Source organism: Aspergillus novofumigatus, assembly GCF_002847465.1.
Source record: "Aspergillus novofumigatus IBT 16806 chromosome Unknown P174scaffold_1, whole genome shotgun sequence".
Lineage (NCBI taxonomy): Eukaryota > Fungi > Ascomycota > Eurotiomycetes > Eurotiales > Aspergillaceae > Aspergillus > Aspergillus novofumigatus.
The window spans coordinates 963,813-981,745 of NW_020194274.1; the positions used below are offsets into that span (position 1 = coordinate 963,813).

At 49.2% G+C, this 17,933-nt stretch overlaps 7 protein-coding genes across 7 annotated transcripts; 4 read left to right on the forward strand and 3 right to left on the reverse strand.

Moving 5' to 3' along the window:
- Window positions 1-1,844: 1,844 nt before the first annotated feature.
- P174DRAFT_362271 (cyclic nucleotide-binding domain protein) lies at window positions 1,845-4,660 on the forward strand (the record flags this gene model as incomplete). Its single annotated transcript, XM_024821843.1, has 2 exons — window positions 1,845-4,262; window positions 4,316-4,660. 2 exons carry the CDS (start codon window positions 1,845-1,847, stop codon window positions 4,658-4,660), a joined length of 2,763 nt encoding a protein of 920 aa, XP_024686831.1.
- Window positions 4,661-6,020: 1,360 nt separating this feature from the next.
- On the forward strand, window positions 6,021-8,362 carry P174DRAFT_381590 (putative C6 finger domain protein; the record flags this gene model as incomplete). Its single annotated transcript, XM_024823087.1, has 4 exons — window positions 6,021-6,494; window positions 6,560-6,580; window positions 6,688-6,981; window positions 7,066-8,362. 4 exons carry the CDS (start codon window positions 6,021-6,023, stop codon window positions 8,080-8,082), a joined length of 1,806 nt encoding a protein of 601 aa, XP_024686832.1. The 3' UTR covers window positions 8,083-8,362.
- A 687-nt stretch (window positions 8,363-9,049) lies between these two features.
- Window positions 9,050-9,604, forward strand: P174DRAFT_381593 (uncharacterized protein). Its single transcript, XM_024823088.1, has 3 exons — window positions 9,050-9,307; window positions 9,374-9,439; window positions 9,510-9,604. Exons 1-3 carry the CDS (start codon window positions 9,227-9,229, stop codon window positions 9,543-9,545), a joined length of 183 nt encoding a protein of 60 aa, XP_024686833.1. The 5' UTR covers window positions 9,050-9,226; the 3' UTR covers window positions 9,546-9,604.
- Window positions 9,605-9,664: 60 nt separating this feature from the next.
- Window positions 9,665-12,548, reverse strand: slx4. The gene is made up of 2 exons (XM_024828629.1): window positions 11,575-12,548; window positions 9,665-11,521 (listed from the first exon to the last, which is right to left on the reverse strand). The coding sequence occupies exons 1-2, from the start codon at window positions 12,382-12,384 to the stop codon at window positions 9,890-9,892; spliced, it is 2,442 nt and encodes an 813-aa protein (XP_024686834.1). The 5' UTR covers window positions 12,385-12,548; the 3' UTR covers window positions 9,665-9,889.
- A 164-nt stretch (window positions 12,549-12,712) lies between these two features.
- On the reverse strand, window positions 12,713-13,959 carry P174DRAFT_381600 (EKC/KEOPS complex subunit CGI121/TPRKB). The gene is made up of 3 exons (XM_024823089.1): window positions 13,650-13,959; window positions 13,473-13,595; window positions 12,713-13,409 (listed from the first exon to the last, which is right to left on the reverse strand). The coding sequence occupies exons 1-3, from the start codon at window positions 13,806-13,808 to the stop codon at window positions 13,122-13,124; spliced, it is 570 nt and encodes a 189-aa protein (XP_024686835.1). The 5' UTR covers window positions 13,809-13,959; the 3' UTR covers window positions 12,713-13,121.
- A 152-nt stretch (window positions 13,960-14,111) lies between these two features.
- P174DRAFT_398905 (Bax Inhibitor family protein) lies at window positions 14,112-15,680 on the forward strand. Its single transcript, XM_024823852.1, has 2 exons — window positions 14,112-14,734; window positions 14,792-15,680. The coding sequence occupies exons 1-2, from the start codon at window positions 14,205-14,207 to the stop codon at window positions 15,273-15,275; spliced, it is 1,014 nt and encodes a 337-aa protein (XP_024686836.1). The 5' UTR covers window positions 14,112-14,204; the 3' UTR covers window positions 15,276-15,680.
- Window positions 15,681-15,775: 95 nt separating this feature from the next.
- On the reverse strand, window positions 15,776-17,482 carry P174DRAFT_508546 (alpha-amylase; the record flags this gene model as incomplete). The annotated part of the gene is made up of 2 exons (XM_024831468.1): window positions 15,776-16,427; window positions 16,458-17,482. 2 exons carry the CDS (start codon window positions 17,480-17,482, stop codon window positions 15,776-15,778), a joined length of 1,677 nt encoding a protein of 558 aa, XP_024686837.1.
- Window positions 17,483-17,933: the final 451 nt, after the last annotated feature.

The following is a 17,933-nucleotide window of genomic DNA, read 5'->3' on the forward strand; positions in this document are numbered from 1 at the left end:
GATACTTAACTTCAGGCAGAAAGTGATGGGTTTGACCGAGGTCCACATCACCCAAATCCGCAAAAAGATCACTTGGCACAATGAGACTTGGTAGGGTAACAATTTTATCGTTCCTCGATGATACCATTCCCTCCCAGGCTGAGGTGACAGCATCGAGATTGAACTCAGTTATGGCTGTTTGGCAGGCTTGAACTGTCGTCGATGAGCAGTCTGGCAGCTGCCCCTCACTTTCAATTTACGGGCTACCTAGCAGTGAGGTACGAGACAAGTCGCCTTCCCTTTGGGAAAGAGTCATGTTTCTCCCACCAAGTACATCGTCCACACTATGAGGGAGCTGCACTCTCTAACTTTGACCTTATGATTGTCAGGCTTTATCTAGCCTATGTACTCTCCTCAAGCCTCAGAATTAAGACTGGTTTCGAGTCTGGAAGCATAATGTCCCGCTCCTGGTGCTAGAACAAAGGGGACTAGGTCTTTCATAGATAATATTAATGGCTTCGGCATTTCCTGCTGGTCGTGGGTACAGATTTCTCGTAGAACCCCGTAATCAAGAGGTGACAACAGGTTGTAGATTTAAAAATGCTTATCGTACGGCTGCTGAGCCGCCCAAGTCCGATCACTACAAGTGCTCCTATCCTGGCCAACGATCAGGTGACATTATCGGTAGGTATGTAAGGGCCACATAAATCCTCCGTAGGCATCTTTGTTAGGACACAGGGATCTGAACGTCTGTGGGTGTTGCAATTTAATAATATGCATATCCACTGCATTACCCATTGAAAATACAACCGCCAATCTCCGTAGACGTATGGAGTACTCAAAGTAGATACCTACAGTTAGTATGGAAGCCTTAAAACAATGGCTTGTCTATTCGGGCAACTGCCGAATCCTTCTGCTGGACAAAAGACCGTCTGAAAGCGAATGGAAGAAGGGACTCAAAGCACAGAGAAATGCCAATGAAGATGAAAAACAATTCTAAAATTCTTCACGTACATTGATCATCCTAATATCTAATCATACCAAGGTATTTACTTCCACCATTGGATGTGTGATTGGTATCGTTCTTTACCTATATTACCTGCTGATCCTACCTAGATTAGATAGATTCTGACCGCTGCTGTTGGCACTGTTGGATAGATAGCTGCGAGTACCCCACCACCGACATCTCTGTCAGTGTCGGCTCTCATATACATGGCCAATCTCCCGACTCAAATTGTTGTCCCGCATTTGCAGTACAAGGATCGATGATTCCTTCCCCTGCTGAGCATTACTCAATATTCTGTCTTGCATTTTCAGCCTCTTCGCCATAAACATATAACTTTCTATCCCTGTCGGATAGAAAATATTACCAATATCCCGGGGAAGACAGCTGAAGGAGTAGTAGGTGTACTGACTTGGCTCTACTGAATTAGTGGTGGAGCTCTACCACACTCCTACTATGATTTGACATTGGTGATCCCCGCTTTCCATTAACATTTGGTATTATTCTGTTGGAACGGTTTCTGCCGTCCGCTAAGCACCTAGTACTAGTACTACCCTGTGTGCTATGCTTCTTCTTTTGCGAAATTCCGCAAATCGTTGAAAAGTTCCAGTTCCCATCTCATCGCTGCGTCCCCATTGTCGAAAACCCCACGACTTCCGATGTCGCGCCATTACTGACGCCCGTCCTTGTCCTCGCCGCCCCCGGCGGTGCTTTTCTGAAGCTCCCGTGATCACTATTCTCGTCGACGTCATCGGCCCATTGATCGCTTCCCGGCGAACTATATGCTGCTTAATCGGACGACACAAGATCAGTTCTTTCTAGAGTCCGTACCCAATTCGCAAGCCATTGCAACCCATCCATCATGCGGCGTCACGGCAGGGCTGGTGGAGGAACCAAGGCCGTCACGCCCGTCTCCGATACCGTCTCGTTGATACACTCATTCGACTCAGTCACAAATCCAAATCGACCTGTACGACCGTCCCCGTTGGCATCCTCACATATCCAAGCATTACCTCTGGACTTAATTGATCGACTACGTTCCTTTCCCCTGTTCCAATCCACTCCCGAATCGTTTCTGGTGGAGGTCGCACAGCATCTCCGCCCCCAACTCAGTGCTCCGAACGATTATATCCTGACGGAGGGTGACGAGGCCAAGGCGATATACTGGTTGGTTCGGGGCGCTGTCTCAGTCACTTCTCGCGATGGAGAAAGTATCTATGCCGATTTGGAACCGGGCGCGTTCTTTGGCGAGATTGGGGTATTGATGGACCGGCCCCGAACAGCCACCATCATCGCTCGAACGAGATGTCTACTGGTTGTTCTGTCCAAAGAGGACTTCAGGAACATTCTTCCCCGATTTTCAGAGGTGGAGCGAGCGATACGGGATGAGGCCCAGGAACGATTGATGATACTGGCGAAGAAGAAGAAGGAAACTTCAACACCTTCGACTGACCTCACTAGCCCTACCCGCAGAGGCTCGAAGAGACTAAGGGATTCGTCTTCTGGGGACCTATCACCTATCGAACGTGAAGGCACATCCCTGAAGGCTGGCAACAAAAAGCGCAAATCGCCAAGTCCTGGAGTCGGTGTTGCAGATGCTTCTTCAAGCGCGCTGGCAAACGGGTCGGTCAATGTCCGCCTCTTGCTTAAGGAATTGCCTCTCTTCTCCAGCCTTCCCCCGGACATACTACACTTTCTAGGGCTCAATGCTCAACCACGATCGTACCCTCCATTCACGGACATTATCCGACAAGACTCCCAGGGACGTGAAATTTATTTCATTGTGCGAGGCGAAGTTGAAGTTCTCACGGAAAGAGCGGACGCACAAGACCGCCACTCTCTACCAACTACTATCGAGAAACCACCATTCGAAGTCAAAGCAAGACTCAAACAAGGGCAATACTTTGGAGAGGTTGTGAGTCTGTCGCTGGCGCCCCGCAGGACAGCGACGGTACGCTCTGTTACTGCAGTCGAGTGCCTCATGCTTAGTGGCGATGTCCTCGCCGAGTTCTGGGACAAGCTTCCCCAGAATGTCCGCCAGCAGGTCGAGAACACGGCCAAGGAGAGACTTCAGTCTGCGTCTGATGGTGACGTTGTCATGTCAGATGCAGGAAGCGCTGATCAGCCAACCGATGGGGAGTTTAAAATCAGAGCTGCTCGGCGACAATCAATGCCGCTTTTGACGCTCACAGAGACAGAGTTGGATAGCCCGCGAGCTCCCACTGCCATGGACGATCAGAATGTGTTGAAACCCTCAGATCCTGACCCTTTTCTGAATGTTGGCTTGGACAAGGTTCGACTACGCAGCCGGCGCGGGTCCGTCGCCCCGTTGACACCAGACGAGGTATCTGGGGAGCAGCAGCGACAATCACCTCCGTCTGGGACTCGTTCGACTAGGTCGTCCCTCCACTCCCTTTCCGAGACATCGATTTTGTCGACAACACAGAAGACACGCCGCGAGTCACGCGGCGATAATGTCGGCATCCTACCGGACAATATACTCGTGAGGATTTTCCAACACCTGGAGCTTCACGAACTTCTGCGCCTTAGAGCTGTCTCTCTGCACTGGTCTGAGATTCTTACCAAGTCCTCTGAACTCGTTCGTTATCTTGATCTAAGCATGTATAATCGCAAGCTTAGCGATGATGTTTTGGTCAAAATAATCTGCCCTTTTGTGGGAGAACGACCTCGCCACATCGATATCAGCAATTGCTTCCACATCACCGACGAAGGCTTCTCGAAACTGGCCGCTACATGTGGCGCTAACGTCGTCACTTGGAAGATGAAAAGTGTCTGGGATGTTACTGCATCTGCCATTCTTGAGATGACTGGCAAAGCGACTGGTCTACAGGAAGTTGATTTGAGTAATTGTAGAAAAGTTGGGGACACGCTGCTGGCTCGGATAATTGGTTGGGTTGCTCCTGGACAACATAAGCCCAACGGCGAGACTGGAAAGATGGGCAAAGCAGCTTTGAAGCCCACGATGCAGACTGAAGCGGGCACTGTGTATGGTTGTCCGCAACTAAAGAAATTAACCTTGTCATACTGCAAACATGTCACGGATCGCTCGATGCACCATATTGCGTCGCACGCTGCCTCCAGAATCGAGCAGATGGATTTGACCCGATGTACGACAATCACTGACCAAGGCTTCCAATACTGGGGAAATGCCCAATTTATCAATTTGCGCAAACTCAACTTGGCGGACTGCACTTATCTCACCGACAATGCCATTGTCTACCTAACCAACGCAGCCAAACAGCTACAAGAACTGGATTTGGTAAGCTCATCACCATTCAGGAGCTATCTTGCAGAACCGCTGACCGTGACCAGTCGTTTTGCTGCGCTTTGTCAGACACAGCGACAGAAGTTCTCGCACTCCAATGCTCGCAGTTGACCTATCTCAACATGTCGTTCTGCGGGTCCGCGATCTCGGACCCTTCCTTGCGCAGCATTGGACTCCACCTTCTAAATCTCAAACGGCTATCAGTCCGTGGCTGCGTCCGGGTCACGGGTGTGGGCGTTGAAGCGGTCGCAGAGGGCTGCAATCAGCTGGAGTCGTTTGATGTCAGTCAGTGCAAAAACCTCCTTCCGTGGCTCGAAGACGGCGGACCCCTCAGATACAAAGGCAAAATCGCCTTCGAGACCGTTGCGCAGAATGGACGAGTGTTTCGATAACCGCCATCGCAATTGTGGCCCGTTTCTTGTACATCCTCTCATCTTTGCGACCTTATCATCCACGGCTCTGCTCACTTTGATGATACTTCCTAATCCTTGAATGGGCATATGTTGCCCGGGAAATATCTATTATCTAATGCCTTATTCACCCTCGCATTCGTGGATCTAACCATCTTCCAACATTCCATCTACCACCTCATCTCATACGATTTCACTATCAGATTGCACGATTTCTTTTCATCTGGATGCTCGACCATTTTCTTCGATTCCCCTATGTGCCACAAACAGTAACCGTACTGGAACCGTTCTATCAAGTATATACAATTATCAGCATCGCCCACGGTTTCCTTGGTTCGTTTGCAATTCTCCATTTCATTGCCTTTACACTAGGACTCATTCTTTTAATTCTGTATGGGCTGCATAGGACTCCGGCGTGGGAGGAGTTTGATTGAGGGAAGAGCGTTTGGCAGCATTTTTCTTCAAAGGGTTGGATTAGTGACAAAGTTCGTGTCATGTTTGATGATATTGTCACTTCAGGGCCTTCTTGTTGTAACTTAGAATGCTGTTTTTTGACTTCCATTTTTGGAGCTACGAACGGATAAATAGACGAATCTCAAACTTGCGTCTGCTTTCATGCTTCTTGAAGATCCCCTGGTTCTTGGTTTCAGCATATTCTTTGTTCTTTTGATCACCAGAACTTCATTGCGTTTTACCGACACAACATCGTCTCTCATAACCTCTTTGTGCCAGTGCAAGCCAAGACAAAGGAAGGAAAATTGGAAAGTAAGTCAGGGCCCATTCAATGCTATTCTTTCAACTTCGACTTGTCACTGATGCAATTCAGGTTCAAAACAATGTAACCCTTTTGAGACTGCCCTTGCTTGGAGAGGGCGATAAGTCTCACAAATGCTTCTTGTGCTTCATCGCCTTTCAATAAAAATCTTTCAATGTGACGACCAAACGTCTTTGGCACATTGTGAAGCTTGCAGGTCGAACCAGCAAAACCGAAGTCTATTTCTGGCTCTACCATCTTCAATGACGGATTCTGAATGACCCAATCCCTTTGTGCAGTTTGACATTGTATGCTTCAGAATGCTTTGTTGCTACTGTATCTGAAGAAGTGCCGACAATGAAGCCAATTCTTGGATTGCATAGCAGAACCCGTCAAGATGAGGTATAAGTACAGCTTTCTCTTTCTGCATCTGGGAGTCTCCAACAGAAATCAGTCCTTAATTGCAGTCAGCTATCGTCTCACTCACTTCCTTTCGCTGCTTTATCCGCTCAGGACCGACTCGAATACCGCTCCTTCCACGACCTTTGCACCAAGCGGATCTCCTAGCAGTAAGTACACCAAGACAAGATGTCTGGGAGAAAGCGGAGAATTGACGATGTCGACAACAGCGACGATGACAACCGGAAAAAACAAGCACGAGATTCAAACCTAGGCAGTGGAGCGAACAGCGGACGGCCCTCTTCAGCGTTGAACGCTGAAGCTGTTGCCAAAGCTCCGAACACGACAGCTGCCGTTCCTAGCCAGACTGTGAGTGGTGAGGCCCTTAGTACCAAAACTGCTCCCGCAGAAGCTGAGCAAAGCAGAGATAAAGGGAAACAGCGGCTAGAACAAGTGGAGGAAGCTAAAGAAGCCGCAGGGGGAATCTCGGTCGACAACAAAGAGTCCACTGCAGGACCTTCGACTGAACCAAGCAAACAGGCCCGGGTGAAAAAGCAGCGTCGCAAAAAGACCGACCCAGTGCCAGACCCCGTGGAGACGGCTCTCAGCAGGATTGAGAAGAATCCTCCCAAACGTACCGACAGAGCCTGTGACAATTGCAGAGTAAGTGATCAATAACCCCTTCCTCCTTCTGTCTTTTCAGTCTTTCGCTACAACGCATGGAATAGATGAGTACGCAAACGGATACCGTGAGTGGGCTCCTCTTTCAATTTTCCTCGTGCTATTTTTCTGAGCTGCATTCCTCCTATTGCCCAGTTTTCTACTACATAGAGACTAACGACTGTCTTCTGTTCAGATTCAAAAGTTGAAGTGCGATAACCAGCCCGATGGCTGCGCACAATGTGTGAAAAAGGGTATGCCCTGCACATTGACTCTAGCAACCCAGAAGACCTATGTTCGGGGAGCTCCCCAGGAGACTGGACAGGCCAGAGATGGGTTGAATCTTGAGGTTGAAAGGCTCCGCGCAGATGTTGACTTTCTTCTGCAAGAAGTGCACTTGCTCCGGCGAGATGTCCAGCAGCTACAACTGGAGAATATGCAGTTACGTAATGTGCTGGCTGGCCTTCAGACATCCTTTCCTAACCGGAATGTGAGTAACAACTCTTCTAACATATACCATTCTGTTATGCTATCGAACAGTTAGTGAGACGTGCAGATGCTGACTTGAGACTAGCAATTTCCTCGGGAACCTCCACCGGCTGGGCAAGTGCCTCCCCAAGCCCCCTACGATGTGCATGCTCAAGCCCAAGCGGCAGGGCAAGGAGCTGGCCGCATGCCGCGTTTTGCAAACCTTCCTCCGCCCGAACAGGGAACACTCTATCCCAGGCTTCCCGCAAACCCTTCTCTGGCAGGGCAAGGAGCTGGCCAAACGCCGCTTTTTGCAAACTTTCCTCCGGCAGGACAGGGAACACTCTATTCCGCACGTCCCTCAGAACCTTTTCCGGTAGGACAGGGAGCAGGCAATCCCGCACCTCCTTCAGACTTTCGCCTGGTGAGACCAGGCCGTCTCAACTTTCCACCTGGTGCGAACCTTCCTCCAGTAATACAAGAACCTGCCAATTTCCTACCTGCTCCAAGAACCCCTTCGCCGGAGCAAGGCTCTTCCTCCGATCAATCCAGCGGTAGTAGTCCTTACCGGACATCTTCTGAGGCGAGCGCAGACAATGATAACACCAACTACGGTGCTACTAACAATGATCCAGCTTTCACTAACCAGGTTTTTCCCCCAATGACCGAGCAGGATGGTGGCCAACCAGCACTGGAAGCACAGCAACCTGGTTACCAGGACACTATGGCCGATGACACTGAGATGGCTCTCGATGATGATGATCTCGAAGGGTTTGTAGCTCAACCAGCCGATCCGAACGACTTGGATGACTTCATCAACGCCATTGGTGGTGACAATGGTGACAACGGTGACAATGGTAACAATGATTGGGATTCCATAGACTTGTTAATGATACCTGCTGACAGAAATCGTCTCGCGGCCTTCACCAATCAGCCGTCCGATCCCAGTGCTGCCAATACTGCGGGCCCAGCGACAGACCCCTTTACAATTGACCCTGCACAACTTACCTTGCAACCAGGTGATTACCCGCAGGTTGCACGTCCAACTACGACACTGGCAATGGCAGATGTTCCAGGGGATTCACAAAATGGGAGAGACAATGACGGTCCTCAGCAGAACTAACCAACTGCTCTTGAAAATACGGACAGCAAGACGAAGCAGCACAACTTATATGTGTTCCCGAATGCTGAGCAAGCCGGCGTTAGTGTTCGGCGACGCCAACAATGTTCAAGGTGTCTTGGCCATTTGGAATGCTGTACTGCATGGTGATATTTTTTTGCACTTCATCTTCTTACCCTTTTAGTTGACTCTGAATTTAGCTGCGTCGCATATCCTTTACCCTTTTGCTTAGATATGGTTGGCATTTGTTGACCGACAATGAGGGGGCTGCCCCTGATTCTGTCTCGCTTTTAGATATGTCATTCATTCATTGTTCAGGACCAGAATCGTTAGGTAATCCTAATGTGATTGACGATGCTATTTGCTTATAGTGTGGTGATAGTTACATGACACGTCTCATCTGCATCCTGTCCTTCCTATTCTGGAAATCCTCGGGAGTCCCCAAGTACATCTGGTCTCCCGTGACATTACCGTCCGTCGATATTGGCCTCCACTGTCTGCCAGGAGCGTACACAATACGCACTTCAATCCTGACTGTCAAACGCAACTGAAGGAACTTTTCCTGAGAAATAACCAGCCACAGCAACTTCTTTAGATAAACAACAAATAAGGCCAGCTTCCAGGAGTCAATGATTTAAAGTGCTTTACACTGTTGACATATGTACCACTCCTTGCTTGCTGCTGTTGAGGAAATGCACCGATCACTTAGTACACATATCTCAATCAAAAGCAAAATTACCATATCACAAAACGCTCCCAAAGACTGAATATCTACCACAAGCGAAGACGGTCGCTGTTCATCCATCCAATCTGTATCCACCAGGAAATCTCCATCACAAACTGATCTACTACTAGGCAACCCACATCCACGTCATCTCCCCTGAGGACAAAGGACTGCTCCTGAGGGTTCACTCCACTCTCGCACCATCACGACTTCTATACATAGAAAGCAACGCATCACTTTGAAGATCAACGCAGGTGGCACATGTACATATAAACCCGTTCCACTTGAGCGAACATTGATCGAAGCCCAAGTCCTCAAAAGCACACACTCCTTCCTGACACGCTTAACTACTATCTTACACTCATTCAACCACCGAACTCAATTCATTCATTCTTTTCTTTTGATCCCAAGCATCCAAACACCATGAGATTCACGTTCTTTGCTGCTCTCGCCCTCCTCGGCACTGCTTTTGCGGCTCCTGCGCCTACTACCTCTACAGCTACTGTATGCGAGGCTGGAAGCCATGCTTGATTTATTGGATTGAGAAAGATTGCTGATGTGGTGGTATAGATCCCGGCTGGTCAAACCTGCAAGAAGGACGGAAGTATGGGCGTCTGCCAGAGCGGATACTGCTTGGTGAGTTACTCTACGTTCTCAGCTTTCAGGGGGCCTGAAGGCGAATACTAATATTTGCGGGATGGTGCAGCAAGATGAGAGGGCCTCTTCTGGAGTTTGCAGGTGAAATAAAGGAATCCCCCGAAACAACGAGCTGCTTATAAGGAAGGCGTTATATATACCTTTTCAGAAGGCTGAAGCCATGTACTTTTAATCTATTTGAATTTAATTTGCCCAAATCCATTACCCCCATGGACATGATCTATTTCTTATCGTTACCGAGAGGATCTAGTATAATTGAATCTATAAAAAATGACACGACGCCCACTTATGCTCCAGCTAATCCCAGGGGTATCTTCCCAATCGCTATATAGAAGTATAAAGAGACCAAAACTCCAGATCAATATGCCTCTAACCGATGATGCGCAAACGAGAAAATATCTTCAGTGTTTGCCTCATAGCAGACGATGCCTACCGTTCGGACCGTCTACTATTCTTCCGGAAACCGCAGCAGATGCCGTTGCTCTCACACCACTGCCTCACAAACTCTGCACTAACTTCTCTGTCCTCATGGATAAGTCCCAGTCCCTCGATGTTGAGCCAGGTGGCAAAATCCTCTAGGATGATGGGATCGTACATCAAGATTTTCTCATGCCAGCTAGGGCGCTTACAGTCAACGGAGAACGACCGTGGCTGCAATCGCACAGCCTTGGTTATCTGGCTGGCCAGATCTGGCAGACTAGACTCTCCTGCAAGACCAGAAGGAGACGGTTTGGCGCCGGAGTCAGCATTTGTCCGCGTCGGACTGGATGGCGTGGATGGCGTAGCTGCAACAGGCAGAGGCTGACTGCTCCTGCTTTCTGAAATATGGCGCTTGTAACGACTCTGCAGCCGACTGGGAGATGGTATGACCTCATCTTCCGAATCCTCAATTTCCTCCACATCCGCGAACGACGACTTCGTCAACACCTGACTCGATCCGTCAGCGGCGTGACTCGGTTTATCCTCCAGAGCTGTGCTCGATTTCGCCTCTTCTTTGAGACATGCACTCTGCTTCCTCGTCTTTTCAGCTGCATCCGTTTTCGAGGCTTGCTTGTTTGTCTGAGATTGAATTGTGCAAGCCTCTCCCGTCGAGCCGTCGTCTGGTTTTCCTGGAACATCTTGGACACCGGTCCGCGTGCTCACGTGTTGTGCCTTCCAGCATCTTTCAAGCACTTCAATCATCTTCCTGCGACTCTTCATTGTCTTGAAACCATACAATCTGATTTCTTTTGACAAATCAGAGTCCTTCCAATCAGCGAATCGTGGCATCGGACGAATTTCCGACGCCCCGCAACCGGTTTCTCCCGGTTTAGTTTCGCTTGTTGCCAAGTTTTCCGTGTGTACATCGACTGTAGCCTCAACTTCATCAGTGATCTCTACAGGCCGGAAAGGTTCTCCCTGAGGCACTGTGTCCTCGTCTTTCTTTCCACTTCTGTCCGGTAGCTCGCCATTGGGTTTTGGCGGAAGCTCAGAAAGGTCGGTAATGTCTACCATATCCAGCACCTCAATTTCAGCAAGGGATCCATCCACATCTCTGGCTGCGACAGACCACAAATCTCTTGGAGTTTGGAAGCGCGATACTGCGGTATGAGAATACAGCCCAGACCCCGCCCTTGTGGTCGAAGAAGGCTTGCGGTTTTCAAGCATACTATTTTCCGATGCGAGTATTGCCTTTTGCATATCTCTGAGCATCGTTGGCGAGTCTTCCCGCTCCAACTGACTGCAGGTTCCGAACATCAAATCCTGATCCTTCAAGTAATCGACGGCATCCTCAGGAGGGAGAACACAAGAGTCGATGTCCAAGGATTTAGAGAACAATTTGTTGCTGACATCTTCTGAGGCTCTAATCATGGTGTTTGCTGCATCCGAGTGATCTGTACAATCATTGGTGTATAGGGCTGTTACACGGCCAGTAAGAGTTGTAATCTTTCTGCTTCTTTTCTTCGGCTTCCCTTCGGCTGCCGGGGCTTTCGAGGATCGAGTGCTGCGGACATTTGAACGGTTGCTATCAGCGTCCGGCGATGTCCGCTTAGAATTTGATGGGTTTCGAGTGTCTACAAGCTGCAGAAAGGTCAGAATGCGTTGCAGGCTGATGACAATCATAGAACACGTACCTCTAGTCGCCTGCGCTTCGTTGGAGCGCCGTCATCAGAAAGTTTCAAGTCACCTTGAGAATCGGTGGCGGCTTCCAAAAAGCCATATTCGGATAGAAGGTCGCCGAAGCGAGACTTATTGTCGCCAGTATCATCCAATGCGACGGCTTGCTTGCCAGTGTCCTTGGTAGGCGTCCAGTCTAGCCTTCTCTTCATAGCTACTTCAAGCTGTAAGCCATCCTTCTCCAACTCCAGTTTGTTCGCAGGACTTTTTCCCGGCGAAACGTCCGATGTCACAAGTTCCTTGATTTTATCTTCAGATTGTGTAGTCTCGGTAATGCCGGATTTCGCCACTTTCCCAGTGATCGTTTTGTTCTCGGACTTAGTGCGCTTATTCGCAGCGTCTGTGCGCTTTTTCTTTGACCCTGGGCCTTTCTTCGGTGTGCATCCATTGTGTTTCGGAATGGGAGGTTCAGAATAGTCAAAGAGTGTCTGTGACTCGTTCGTAAGTTGTTCTTTCATCCGTTTCTGTCTTCCTCCTCGAGTCGCCGTCTTTCTCCTCGATGCAGCCAGATCTTTCGGTTTCGTCCCTGTTTCAGACACTTCTTTCGCAGTCCTCGACGAGCCGTCGTTTCCATCTCCAGTTTTGAAAAACCGCGAGCGCGTGGGTGGTTGAAACAGCTCTGACGGAGAAGGCAAAGGCGAAGGGGATGAAAAGACCGGTGATAAGACAAACACCTTCTCCGGATCGCATTTTGGCTCTGCTAAAGAGCGAGAGGGAATCTGATCTGGCGAAGAAGAGAGAACGACTATGTCTGTAGCTGTATACATGGTGGCAAATGGGATCTGCGGCGAAGGACCGTACCCTGTCGGCAGGTCATTGGTCTGATATAGAGTCCAGAAAGATAATGTTTGTGGTGCTGTAAAGAGCAGCTCAGAAAATCATAGGTTAGTCCATTATTGAACCCGATGTCGTGAGCCTCGGAATGAATGAGAAGTGATAAAGCTGCAGGTTTGTCAAATGTCTTGGCGGTGCTGTGAAATTACCACTTTAGGTAGTATTGATTGGTGGGCCGGGCAACCTTGTCCCCTTATGGAAAAAGACGACCCCCGCAGCTACGAAACTACAGGGGCAACATAAAACTTCATGGAAAACTTCCGTATAACAATATGATTGAGATATAGTAAGAAGTTTGTTTCAGTTTCGAGAATAAGATATATTGTAGTCCATCGCAACATTAGTGAGCATTGACGGACTCCTCAGGTTCCCACATCAGTTGCGCGCAAATCGACGCCAGCACCCAGACACTCTGTCTTGGGTAGTGTGCAATACGAATTCATCATAAGGCCATATCCGGCGACAGGTAACCAGGGACGCCGCACTGAGATTGTCACCCCACTGCTTAGGGGGGCTGTGAAAGGGGAATGATCCTGAACAGCTTCGGACACGGTCATAGTGCGTTCACGCAGGTCTATCCAAGTGGCATGTAATTTTGCTCTTGTAAGATAGAGCATCGCATGAAGATCCCCGAAGGGAGGTCATAGTCGTTGAGACGGTAGGCTTTGGATCACGTTGCCCCACGCAGTGCAATTGCACCTATGAGCGAAAGTTCCAATCGTCGCTTCTCATCGTCCTGAGCGCCTAAAGCGCCCAATTTGTAGGCTTTCTTAATCTTCGAAACATCGGAGATTTCAGACAATGTCTCATCAGCGAATGGCATAGGAGAACCCTCGATGGACTGCTGCAGATGCGCCGCTACTGAGTCATGAGTAACATCTGCCGTAACGGAAACTTTCACCACCAACAGGTCTGTCGTCGAGTCTGTAATGCCGAATTTGCGGAAAGAGTCTGCAATCTGGTGTATTGTCAGTGATGTTCGTGAAAAGTAATCGCTCGTCCGTGCAATCTGGAAACGCACATTGTTGGCGGGGCTCAAGGAGAAGACGATTTCCGAATGGACGTTGCGCGACTTGAGACGCCCATTGAGATAATCATTAACCGCTCTGAAGATAGCAGAAAGGATATGGGTCCTTGAAAAGACCTTGTTTCATTTCAGTGTGCTTGTTCAAGTGCGTTTTTCTTATGTGGTCCATACCATGCTTGCGTCAATAAATGCATACTCGAAATCAGCATTGCCTGACAACAGCTGCTGCCGGAGAAATGGCGAGTTTTTCACATCACGATATAGAGCTATATGAATGGGCAGAGCTGAAGGCAGATGAGGAAGATGTATGGTCTCAAGGGACAGAGTCATGGCGCGTACTCCCGTCTGAAATGTTAATCGCAGATACCGAAATGTCGCAGCAGCCAACTCAAAAAATCTTTCTTTTCCTATTCTGCACTTTCTCAGCTACGGCCTCAGATTGACCATTTAAACAATCGCAATGATAACCAGTAACTCCGATTCCTCCGCGATACAATTTCTCCTGCTCTGTGCCCCTCCCCCACCATGTGAGCGTTAGTAAGCTATTGCCACGTGATTGCGCTTCTCGAACGTTCGGGTTCCCGTAGTGGATACCGCCGGAGGTTGCTGATATCACCAGCGCTTTGCTTTAAAACACCATCGTCATCTCTCCTGCTTTGAGCTATCACCGTCATTGTTCACCACCATAGCGCACGCCGTCATAGATTTGGGTCACACATTGCAGTCATGGCGTCCTTTCTAAGGCGCCCGTTCGCCGTTCCAACGGCTCTTCGTCAAGCCCCTAAGGCTGCGAACACCGCTCGCTTCATCCACAACTCACCCATCAAGCCCGTTCAGTCGAAGCCTCTGGGTCCCTGCTCGCCCTCAATCTTCGCACAGTCCAGACGGACCTTTCAGAATGCCTTCCGGCGCACCTACATGCAGCCGTCTTACGGTACAGCTCAGCGTGGCGACCTCGCCCAGCGCCTGCTCTACGGTGCGGCCATTGTGGGTGGCACTATCATGGCTACGAACTTCATCTTCAACCGTGAAACAAGAGAGGATGGCGGAATGCCTCACTACGAGCGAAGCTATCTGAATGAAACTTTTATGCACACCGGACTTGGTATTGGTATTATTGGTATCGCCGCTAGAGCTTTGCACATGAATGGATGGTCTTATCGTTTGATGGCCACCAACCCTTGGCTGGTTGCTGGTGTTGGTCTGGTTGCCAGCATGGGCACGATGTTCGGTACCTACTACACTTCTCCTGATAAGTAAGTTTTTCAAGTGCCTTTTCTTCTTTGTTGGGTGGTATGCTGACGGATACTTAGCTACGTAATGAAGTATGGTCTCTGGGCTGCCTTCAACGTCACTCAGGCTGCGCTCCTCTCCCCTCTAATGTTCATGCACCCTGCCCTGCTCGCTCGTGCCGGTCTTTACACTGTTGGCATGATGGGTTCGATTGCGTTCGTCGGTGCCACCGCGAAGCAGGAGAAGTACCTCTACCTAGGTGGTCCTCTCCTCGCTGGTGTGACCATCGTTGCCCTTTCCGGCTTGGCTCCCCTCGTTATTCCCGCCACTGCTGCACGTGCTCTGATGTGGTCCGAGAAGATCTGGTTGTACGGTGGTCTTGCTGTCTTCGGTGGCTTCACCCTTTATGACGTCCAGAAGATCCTGCACCACGCTCGCATGGCCGAACGAGGTCTTGTTCGCAAGGATGTCGTCAACGAGAGCATCAGTCTGGAGTTGGACTTCATCAACATCTTCGTCCGTATGGTGCAGATCTTGGCCATGCAGCGCAACAACCGGAAGTAAGCGTGATCTTGCTTTGAAGTGAAACACCGCACCTAGCCCGCACGGGTCCAGCCAAATAGTGCGAGGGAGTGTGGTGTCTTTTGACTCGGCATCTTCGAGAAATTTCGTTTGTCTGATAATAGGGTTACTGTTGTTTAAGAACTTGTTTTAAGGTGTATGGTTTTCGGGGAGTTTCTCTGCTTTTCGCACCGCTAACAGCCACGCATGGCATCTGGTCGGCATACTATATCCTTTCTCTAGATCGGGTGTAGAACGTTTTCACCACGAAGTTTACACATTTTGGTATAGCTAGAGATAGAGGAAAGACAATCTCCACTCATATCAAATGACAAAAGAAAAAGAGGAAAGCAATTTGCGAGCTACTCATTCTGCGAATTGTGGTATGCTTCCGAGCACGATTGGGCGTAAGAGGTTGCCTTGGATACAATCACACCTAGACTGATTTGAAAGATCGTATAACAAATGCCTTCAAAGTCAACTTTGAAAGGATGTAATAGGACTCAACACCATAATATCAAGTAAGTCAAACAACCGATTAACAGGAGGCTCAAGGTAGGCCAATTCGAGAGCCTGCCACCCGAGGACTGCATCGTATTCTTCTTCAGATTAAGATATGTCGTTCCATTCGACCTTCCAAATCCGCATAGACCACTTCCTTCCATCATGTCGGCGGGAAAAAGGACCCTAGGCTCGCCCTTATCCATGCTGACCTTGAGAAGACCCATGTCATTAACCGAGTAGTTGGCGCAATTAAGCACATCCATGACCACAAATCCAGGTTGGTAGCCTATTGGCATGTCCAGCTCATATTTGCCGCTGTTCGTGCCTTGTGTAGACAAGACCATCAGGAGTTGCCGGCCCTCGACGCCTTTGCGGAAGCCCATCTCGCTAGACCCTGTGTAGATGGGGAAGGTCTGTGAGTCTACATATGCTGGATCGATCTGGGCTGCATGCTTGCGGATCCTGTTCAGCTTCGTGGCTAGTTGGTAAAGCGGAGCGTTGGTGTCGTAGCCTGATAGCCACAAGGCTTCGCGGTTCTCGGGGTCATCGGCACCTGAGAAATGTTGTTCTTGCCCTTGGTAAATCATCGGTATGCCGTCGAACAGCATCGTGAATGTTAGAACATTCTTAGCGAGCTGCGCCAGTGTTAGCCTATCATCGGTTGATACTTGTCAGGGTAACTTGAGTCGATGCCTTACCGCGATGTCATCCTTGAAGCTTGCAAATCGCGCAACGTCGTGGTTTTCCGAGAACGAAGTAAGGGCCGTAACATCAGAACATGTCTGTTTCATGACCTCTACCTGATTTGTCAGAGAGCTTGTGTTGCCTTTCGTAAATGCCTCCAAGATGGAATAATAGATAGGATAATTCGGGACACTGGGGAGGTCATTTTGATATCCGCAGATCGTCTTCACGGATGGCTCAAAAACTTCGCCAGTAATGAAAGCGCCAGAAGCGTTATGGAACAAGGGCAGGAAACTTGGCGTAATATGCTTCGCTGCATCCAGACGTAGACCGTCGATTGAATACGTAGTCATCATTTTTCTAATCCAGTCCATAAGCAGGCTCTGAACTTGGCTATCTTCTGTCTTTAGATCTGGAAGGGGAACAACATCATCACCTGTCCAGCAAGTCTGCGCCAATGGATAGTTGTCATAGTCGGTGATCTTGCAATATGGATGGAAGAATATTGGGTCGTTGAATGGGCTGAGCGTTGAATAGTCAATGCTCGTTGCCGGATCTCGTCCGTTGGTGATGTACGCCAAGTTGTTGATGACAGTATCTACCATCAAATACATGCCGCGGTCATGAACAGCCTTGCTCAAGTCTAGCAGGTCCTGGTGAGTGCCAAAGTGTGGGTTTAGCGCATACATATCCTGGACCCAGTAGCCATGATAGGCTTCTCCGTACTGCACACGGCCCTCGGCATTCTGGACGATTGGGGAGATCATGATAGCGTCGAATCCCATTCCATGAATGTAGTCAAGGTGTTGAATTGTGCCTCTCCACGAACCACCGCAGCGTAGCCCTTCTGTGGTGTTGCATGGATGAGTGGTGGACCCATCCGTACGTGCAAATCTGTCTGTCATGGTCTGATAGATAGACCTGGACTTCCATGCACTTGTATCTGCAGCCAAGGATGACATGAGCAGGTCAAGCCCTGCAGTGATGCAAAGCAACTGCAGGATTCGCAACGAGTATGACATTGCAGTAGAGATTGCCGATTCAAGCAGGACAGGGCTGGGACGAGATAACAATGGAGTGAATGACAATGACGAAACGAAAGAATGCAGTAAGTAGAATCGAGGCTACAGGGCCGAGTCACTCGTCATGTAGCTGCTGAGGAATTCTTCATATGGATCAGTAGCCTGCTGAGCCCAGGAGATCGTAGGGCGGAATCAGTATCGGAACGATTGTAGCAGCCTCTTGTAGGAAGCAGTAACTCAAGATAAAAAGGAATGTATGGCCGAATCTTTCATTGACCGCGGCAGCAACCAGAGACAGGGATTAACGAAAGACGGTCCTAAATCGATACCATGGGAATGAAGCATCTACCAATGGCAGACGCAGTGCCAAAAGAGCGAATGCGTAATGTTCTGACTGAGAAGCAATGAGTGGATAAAAGAGAGATGTGATCAAAGCCTCATGTGAATTGTA

Coding starts and splice junctions, on each gene's coding strand:
- P174DRAFT_381593 (XM_024823088.1), top strand. CDS start 9,227: ATGAGATTCACGTTCTTTGCTGCTCTCGCCCTCCTCGGCACTGCTTTT. Junction 9,308..9,373: donor CTACTACCTCTACAGCTACT/GTATGCGAGGCT, acceptor GTGGTGGTATAG/ATCCCGGCTGGTCAAACCTG. Junction 9,440..9,509: donor GCCAGAGCGGATACTGCTTG/GTGAGTTACTCT, acceptor GGGATGGTGCAG/CAAGATGAGAGGGCCTCTTC.
- slx4 (XM_024828629.1), bottom strand. CDS start 12,384: ATGTATACAGCTACAGACATAGTCGTTCTCTCTTCTTCGCCAGATCAG. Junction 11,522..11,574: donor CGAAGCGCAGGCGACTAGAG/GTACGTGTTCTA, acceptor ACCTTTCTGCAG/CTTGTAGACACTCGAAACCC.
- P174DRAFT_381600 (XM_024823089.1), bottom strand. CDS start 13,808: ATGACTCTGTCCCTTGAGACCATACATCTTCCTCATCTGCCTTCAGCT. Junction 13,596..13,649: donor CATTTATTGACGCAAGCATG/GTATGGACCACA, acceptor AAATGAAACAAG/GTCTTTTCAAGGACCCATAT. Junction 13,410..13,472: donor CCTTGAGCCCCGCCAACAAT/GTGCGTTTCCAG, acceptor ACAATACACCAG/ATTGCAGACTCTTTCCGCAA.
- P174DRAFT_398905 (XM_024823852.1), top strand. CDS start 14,205: ATGGCGTCCTTTCTAAGGCGCCCGTTCGCCGTTCCAACGGCTCTTCGT. Junction 14,735..14,791: donor TACTACACTTCTCCTGATAA/GTAAGTTTTTCA, acceptor ACGGATACTTAG/CTACGTAATGAAGTATGGTC.